Source organism: Pundamilia nyererei, unplaced genomic scaffold (assembly GCF_000239375.1).
Source record: "Pundamilia nyererei isolate P.nyererei 1_Seehausen unplaced genomic scaffold, PunNye1.0 scaffold00016, whole genome shotgun sequence".
In the NCBI taxonomy this organism is placed as follows: Eukaryota; Metazoa; Chordata; class Actinopteri; order Cichliformes; family Cichlidae; genus Pundamilia; species Pundamilia nyererei.
Window position 1 is genome coordinate 1096902 of NW_005187417.1, and position 8618 is coordinate 1105519.

Sequence of the window (8618 nt, forward strand, 5' to 3'; positions counted from 1 at the left end):
CACACACACACACACACACACACACACACACACACACACACACAGTCTCCTGCATTGGTTTCTGATGGTCTTGAAAGCTTAACATGCTTTTAGCACTCCCAACAGCAAGTGTTAGTTGTGAAAAAGTTTGCCACATTTTTTGTGTTAGTGAAAGCTTTGGGTAGCTGTTCAGAAACACTTCACTGAATCCGAGCCCAGTATCACTTTTGTTTACTGATTGTGGACCATTTTGAAACTCTTCTGGATTAGTGCAAGATATTTTTTGCTAAATAAAAGCATGAACTTAAAATTCATCTAGTAGATTTTTCTTTGTGGATAGGGCTGCTACTGACCTATATTCTACAATACAAAAACATACAAGTCCAAGCTATGTGTAGTCATAGCGAGTCACATTAAAGTCCAGAAGTTTGATGCTAATCTAAAGAAGTTTCAAGTCTGAAGTTAGAGCATCACTTAAGTCAGTTAAGTGTTTAGTCACATTTTAAAATACATCCTCCTGCTCTAAAACTGAAGGCACTTTTCTCAACAGACTCCCAACTGTTTAGTAGAGTTCGCTATCAGCCAATGAAGATATACCTTAAACCTCTTAAGATTCTTTTTAATGGCCACCAGGGGGCAATACCTGTGGTTGCAAGAAAGATTTTTGATAAGAAGTCTCCGGGAAATTGGCCTTCTAACCTGACCTCAGTAAATAGTTTCTTGATGAGTTTATGGGCTTAGTCAAATAATAGTCTCAGATTTAGGTTACTCAAGGCAATCCTACAATCATATCTGCCTCTTGCTTCTCACATTTGGCTTCAAAAGACAAAGATGGTCATTATGAAAACACTCAGATAGAGCCATCAAAGCAGGACTTTGGAACTGTGGTTGACATCATGTAGCTACATCCATCTTTTATACTATCTATGGTTACCACCAATTATCAGACCCAAATCTATTTGTGTCAAAATAGAGTTCAATGTGCCCACACAAATACAAGATACAGGGTAAGAACTCTGGTGCCAGCAAAGTGGAGGGAGGAGAGCCTTTCTTCCTGAAGATCGACTACATATCAGCTTCCAGTCCTACTGCCATCACCTTGTCTTGTTTATTTATTTTTGTCCACCTGGAACAACTCCCAGCACACTTTCACTGCACATGCTTTTGTAGTGTTCTACCTGACTGACTTTCTCTGTGTTGTCTGTTGTAGCTAAAAAAAATCTCAACAAGGCAATATATTTCCATCTTGCAGGAAGGAGATCTCTCAGTACATCGACATACCCCACAACTTCACGCTGACTCGAGACTCAGTCCGAATCGGTCAGCTGATGCATTATGACTACTCCAGCCACAAATACGTCTTCTCCATCAGCGACAACTTTCGCTCTCTCCTCCCGGAGGTCTCACCAATCCTCAACAAGCACTATAACGTATGTGCTGTGATTGGCAACAGCGGCATCCTCACTGGCTCACGCTGTGGTCCCCAGATTGAGAAATACGACTTTGTCTTCCGCTGCAATTTTGCGCCGACTGAGATCTTTAAAAAAGATGTTGGGCGTCGCACCAACATGACGACCTTTAACCCCAGTATCCTGGAGAAATACTATAACAACTTACTAACTGTGCAGGACAGAAATAACTTCTTCCTTAGCCTGAAGAAGCTAGATGGCGCCATTCTGTGGATCCCGGCGTTTTTCTTCCACACGTCGGCCACAGTGACGAGAACGTTGGTGGACTTTTTTGTGGAGCATAAAGGTCAGCTCAAGGTCCAGCTCGCCTGGCCTGGAAACATCATGAAATATGTCAACAAGTAAGAAAAAGCAGACTATTAAAGTACATTCAGGTGTTAAATCATTAATATCTAGTACGTCATCAGTCCACATCTCCACATGTGATCACTATGTCATTAGTAGCAGTAAAACATTTTATAACTCTACTCATTAAAAATAAAGATGTATACTTAATATAAATTTGGCTGATCTCCTCTTCAGTGTCTTCTCCCTGTGTACCTCTGGACCTCTTCCAGATGAGGAATTTGCACTTATATTTGTATGTCTGTGACGTACACTGTATTGTCTTCATTGTGTTATAAAAACAAAAACTCTACAACTTTAGTTTCACATTAATGAAGACTTCAAAAAGCCAAGCCGGAAGAGGAACAGAGCTGCATAAGGAGGCAACCCCAAGACTGGCCAAATTAGGACTGGCCATCATTTCTGTGTGGAGTATCCTGAAGGGAATAAATGGTTAAGAAGATAGGGGGATGGTTTTAAGTCAGGAGTCTGTGTGGACAGATTTGTTTTTGAATATAACCCCCCAGTGGCCGTTAGATGAACTGCAGTTTTGGCCTTTTATTTTCTGAGGTTGTAGCTGAGTTTTTACAAATTTTGTTCTAGGGTACATATTTGTGTTCACAGTAATGAGGAAACATGTTCTTCAGTCCAACAACGCAATTTATTGATGACTTTAACAGTTTTTGGACAACAGTAGGGTTGTTGGCTGATAGATTAATTTCTGGATTTTGGTCTTTAATTGATTTGTTTGACAAGGAAATCTCCATCATCAACGTGAACATTAGGTTTACTAGATAACTTTTTTCTAAATATGTCTTGTCATTGTCATTGGTAATTATTTACCTTTTACCTATGATGATACTCACATTTCATAAGGTTGTCAAAGTGACCTGTTGAAGTTCAAACTGAGCACCAGAATGTGGAAGAAAGGTGATTTATCTGATGCTGAACGTGGCATGGCTGTTGGTACCAGACGGGCTCTGAGATTTTGGAAACTGCTGATTTGTGATTTTTTTTCCAAACAACCATCTCTAGGGTTTCACATTATTGATAATGTTAGTAGATCAATATAGACTAAAATCTAAAGGAATGGTTCCAGTATGTTTTTGAATCTATGCCATGAAGGATTAAGGCAGTTCTGAAGGTAAAATGGGGTCCAACCCACTACTTGAATTAGTCTCTGAGTTTATTGCATAGCTCATTAAGATTAACAGCTGATCAAATTCGGTGCTTTCTGCTTGTTAAAAATGGACATGCTCACAACTGGATTTCATTTCCGCCCGGTTAGCTTGGTCGTCCCTGTCTCTTAGCATTTAAAGGCTGTAGCTATTTGTGCTTTCTCTCTGTCTGTGTTTTTAAATATCCCTCATCCACCTCAATCCTGTTTAAAGAAACTAGTAGAAACTGTCTGACACGTGGCTGTTTTGTATTGAGCTGTATTCTATATGTCAAAAGAGGAGATTTAGGCTCCAAAGCCGGATTATAAGGAAACAGCTATTTAGTGAAAGGTATGGCACACAGCTGTAACAGTGTGTGTGGAGAGAGGGGGATTTAAGTTGGGTTCTTAGTCTTGTAGTGGCAGAATAGGGCTGCCCGTACAGTAGTCTAATCTTTACCAATCCCATTAAGTCTACCTGCTCTGGAAGAATTACCACTTTTAAGCAGCTCAGACGGCTTTCAGCGCTGTAAGGACTCTTGAAGCCGCTTTTGTTTAGGCCAGTTTGGAGAGTTTCCCCCTTTGTGATTTTTCAGAGCAAAACTGCCACATTAAAGCTTCAGCAGATTATGTCCTATCAATAGAGTCCTATTTTCAGAATTTTTGGGAATGATTTCTAGAAAAAAGCAGACAAAAGTGGACAGGATGATATTCCTTTTCTCCGTTTACCAAAATTCAGGTTTTTGCCTAAACTGTTCAAAACAAGGGGGAAATAACTAGGAACAAAAGCAGGAAGTCGATGCTAAAAAGGATCAAAACACAGCAAAAACATTGCAAAAAAAGTACAAGGAACATGTCACAGATAAACTCAGTGGTTTGTTGCAAATCCTTGATTCTAATATTCTTTAATTCTAATAATCACTTTGCATTTATTTGCCACTTAGTTATTAGGTCATAGCATTTTTCAAGTGTTTAATAGTAAAAGTGATATAATTCACTTTAAGAGTGAATAAATAAAGTTGTGAGTGCCTGAATTATTAATTTAATCTGTGACCAGTCTCTTGTCATTCATACTCCACAGCTACTGGAAAACCAAGCAGCTGTCGCCGAAGCGCCTGAGCACAGGCATTCTGATGTACACGCTGGCTTCTTCCATGTGTGACCAGATCCACCTGTACGGTTTCTGGCCCTTTGGCTGGGACCCGAACACAGGCAAAGAGCTCCCCTACCACTACTACGACAAGAAGGGCACCAAATTCACCACCAAGTGGCAGGAGTCCCACCAGCTGCCAGCCGAGTTTAAACTCCTCTACAAGATGCACACAGAAGGACTGCTGAAGCTCTCCCTCTCCCACTGTGCTTAGGGATAAAACTGTGGCAGGTACTGTGCTCCTTCAGGCTCCGATCCAGCACTTCCACTGGCCAGAATTACAGAAAGGGTGAGACAAGCAAAGTTGGGACTCCTGCCGTTTAGTCAAAGGCAACAGCTTGACTGTAAGGCTGAGTTGGTGCAGTGGAGATCAGCCTGAGATACCAGAGCAAAGGCTCATAATCGTGCGCTCAAGATGAACTGTGACAGCTCAATAAACAAGCAGTGTGTTAATTTTCTACTGCTCATAAATCTACAGCTGAACAGCACTGCGTTTAGTTTCATTTTACCACAGAAAGGTGGACTGTCATGCAAAAGCTGGTCTTCAGACGAGTGTCACAGTGCTGAATCATTTAATAGCTTTTTAATTGCAGTCGTGGTCTTTCACAGAACTAATGCAGACACATGCAACATAAAACAGCTCCATCCAGAAATGACAGCATGTAGGCCAATCAGATTCAAGCACATAGATCCAGGCATGGCAAAAAACATGATTTTGTGGCTGTTTTCAAAAATTGCAAAGTGCTGTCTTACGTTCGTTATATATTATAATAAACAGCTGTGTGGCGCTGGGGTTTGGTAAACCCTCAAACTCAGAGCTCTGACATTTTGGGTTATTTTTCTTTGGTTTCTTTGCTGTTTTTGGTCTGAAAACAACAATGCTGGGATCATCCGCATGTCAGGGACCACACTGACAAAGTCTGGAGGTTGGATGTATGCAGGGTCCTGACAATATCCTAGATTTTATTTTTGCACATTAGAGTCATATTAAGAAAAGAAGATGAAGCTTGATGAAGATGATGATGAGATCAGAATACACAGTATTTTGCCTTTGACCAAGATACATTATCAGACTACATATCTTTCTGTTTTCAAAACTTCTACAGTGCCACATACAAAGGAGAACAAAAGGAGGGACCAGGTTTGGCTTTCTTTGCTCCACCTGACAGCTCCAACATCATTATCAGTCTTTCCTTTTGCCATGTCTGCTGTTGTGCTATATATATATATATAAGAACGCTCAGTCTCTATATTTAGCACAGTGAAAGGATATAGTAGATCCTACAGTAGTGCAATCGGTGCCTGGAGAAGTCTCTTTTTTGTTTATTTAAGCAGCAGGTATGATATAGTATAAACGCCCTGTGCTACAAGCACTAAAGTATGAAAAAACTTATTGCATTTGCACTTCACTCTTCAAAAACGAAGTAGTATTTTACATATATTCACTTAACTCTATCTGAGTTTGTGTCCATCTGATGAATGCAAATCAATTTTTCTTTCTCCTTTTAGTCTCATTAGCTCATTCCTTATTCCCGTTTCTACCCTGCTGTTTTTATTTGTTTGTTGCGTATGAGTGGTTTGATAACCTTTGATTTCTAAAGTGACCCTACTGCTAATGTTAGAGCTATAAACAGAGTAAACCGTGGAGTTAACGTCACTTTAAAAGATCTACTTTTAAAACAAATAACTATACGTTTCATAGAGATAGTAGGGCTGAGTGATTCTTTTGAATATCATTTAGGAAAAACAAGATAATTGGATTAAGTGTTGGAGATGGAGCCAAGACGATGAAAAGAGCTACTTTGGTCAATACAATTTCTGTAGAAGTAAATTATGACAAGGTTTAGGAAAGGCTAGAAGCTCTGAAAGGCAGGTTGGTACAAAGCAGAGTTTGCTTTGCAGTCAAAAGCAATTCAATTCTCTACAACTATTTAAAATATTTAAAATTATTTATTAATTTATTAAATTAAATAAATAATTTCTTATTCTTGATTCTTGAATCAATAATCACATTAAATAATCACAATTACAAACAATCCCAAATCCCAGCTGATCTGTAAAGTTCAATCACAGACTGTATTTAAATGATGGAAATTGTGATGTCACAGTTGATTAGTGCAGCAAGGAAGCTAATTTACCATATTAACTTATTTTTAAAAAAAAAAACATAAATTCAGTATAACCTGAAACTACCAACTGAGCCAAGTCATCAGAAAAGTGTTCACTTCACATGGCAAGAAAGCCGAACTGCTGAAGTTGCCCCCGACTGGCTTTTAGAAATAATGTAGATTTAAGGTACTTCTGTATGGACCCAGAAGCTACATCCAGCTTTTTTAAATGCAGTTTAAGAGTCCAGCCCAGCTAGAAAGAAATAAAAAGACATTAATTTAAGGTGACTAATAAAAAGTTAATTTAAGATGCATCAGCAAAGCTTCTTCTTCTGCTTTTACATCGAAAATAGTTCCTATTATATTTTATTCAAGTCCACTTTGATAGAAGTTGTGGCATTGTAGTGTAGTGCCTCCTGGATGACCACACGGGGCCTCGCCTTCTCCATTTGATGATGAAATTTACATCACTTAAACCTTTTAGCTGCTTGTCTTTAGCATCGCGTTTTGGGCCGCGTACAATTCACCACTTTATGCCAGCAACAACGAGACTTTTTACAGACAATCAGATTGAGCCACGAAGACATTCAAGAGGGAATTAGCATTGTCAGCGCCATCGACACAATGTTAAAATTCTTGTTTGCTGTTTTGTAAAATGGGCTGTGTGGTGTTTAGATTTACCTTGTTACTCAGTAAAACAGTGAACCTGCCACAAGTGAATGGAAAGAGTTTAAAAATATAGTATAAGAATAAGATGTGTTTATATTTGTGTTTATTTATTAGTTTTTTTAAATCATGTCTAAATTTTATTTTGTGTAAAGGGACAACACTGGTAAATGTACAGGTTGTTCAGTTTAGCAGGAAGACATGTGTTCCCTCTTCCATACTGTTTTTTTTTTAAAAAGAATGACGATGATGCAAGTCCAGATATTTGACTGACCACTGGTGGGTCCATTGAGACGCTGTTATTTTGAACCTTTACTGTTAGAAAATACTAGTAAGACAATGGAGAGAGCCTGAAGTGGTTTTAACCTCAACTTATGATCAAGAATCGGTAGATTAAAGGTCGTGACTGGCACGAGACTCTGTTGCTTATCTGTTGATGTAATTGTGGAGAGTTGAGACTTTAACATTGAAATAAGATAAAGTTATTATAAAGGGTTTTTTTGTGCTTACACAACAAAGTCTTTGTTTGTCGGCTTGTTCATTGGTTTTATAAAGTATAACAAGCACAAAGATAAGACAATTAAAATATCAATTTTCTTACTGTCATTAATCCCTGTTTGTAGTTGTTACAGAAATGTGCACATTTTTCACAATATATCCCAGAAGGCACTTTTCATTTCATGAGAAAAATCCACTATTGATGTAAAAGTTTTGGCACTCTTGGCTTTCCATACATATTTGCATCCACATACTCAGGTTTTTGTGAACAGGTACAGTTGGACAAACTTCTTTTATCATTACTTCCCTGAGTGTTTTGTGGTATGTTAATCTTTTTCTCTTTTTTTGCTGTTGCTTCTGTGTATGTGTGTTTACAAATCCATCAAATACTTTTTCATTTGTAGTTAATTAGAGATGATTTAAGACACCACATGCTACATGAGAGAAATTCCATCATAAGCATGTTTTGTTTTTAGGCACATCAAATATGAATTATAATTTTTTTTACATGCTTTTTATCTCCAAGTTGTGTCTTTGTGGATTTTTAATTTTTAACATTTTTTGAGTTTTGCAAAAATGAGGGAAACTGGGACAAATTTTGTAATCTGCAGCTCAATTTTTGCTGGATTTCACTTATTTTTCCTTTTGGTGTCCTAAAATTTTATTCCAGAAAGATTAAATATGATGTTTTAGGGAATTAAAGACATAGAGATTGTCGTTGTGAAGGTTATGCTATTTTCTGACTTGAGCTGAGTTTTACAAGATGTTCTCATGTTTTATTTTTGTCTTTTTTCTTCTTTCTTTTGTCATCTTTTATTTTTGTAGTGTAAAATAATAGTAAAATATCAGGTAACAGCTTTTACAGAATGTATTTTTTCGCATTGTGAATGAAACTGAGGCCGGCTCCATTCATGTCCATGTCTTCAGAGACCAATGGAGGAAGATTCGTGCAGGAATAACATAAACTAGAACCACTTTTAGATATCATAAACAATATGCTGTAGATTTAATAATAAGTTTAAGTCATCCAGTACTTGAAAGAAACTATATCTACTCTGTATTTATTTAATTATTTAGTCATTAAATGAATTAAATGATCAGTTTGACAATGTGAGTGGTGTCTTCTTCTCCTTTGTTTGTTAAAAAGATGAAAACATCTTTTTCCTTCCTTAGTCAGCACAAACTGAAATAATTCTAAAGCTGGAAGCTGCTGACTGTGGTGGGAAAAATAATCTCGGTTCAGAAAATGCTCAACGTTATCAGCAGTA

At 37.7% G+C, this 8618-nt stretch overlaps 1 protein-coding gene across 2 annotated transcripts in view; it reads left to right on the plus strand.

Moving 5' to 3' along the window:
- Nucleotides 1–6450, plus strand: part of st8sia3 (ST8 alpha-N-acetyl-neuraminide alpha-2,8-sialyltransferase 3) — a 23641-nt gene extending 17191 nt beyond the window's left edge. For both annotated transcript variants that reach the window (XM_005725503.1, XM_005725504.1), the window contains 2 exons: nucleotides 1232–1789; nucleotides 4010–6450. In XM_005725503.1, the coding sequence (XP_005725560.1) occupies nucleotides 1232–1789; nucleotides 4010–4292 (841 nt within the window). In that variant the 3' untranslated portion in view covers nucleotides 4293–6450. The remainder of the gene's footprint in view (nucleotides 1–1231; nucleotides 1790–4009) is intronic.
- Nucleotides 6451–8618: the final 2168 nt, after the last annotated feature.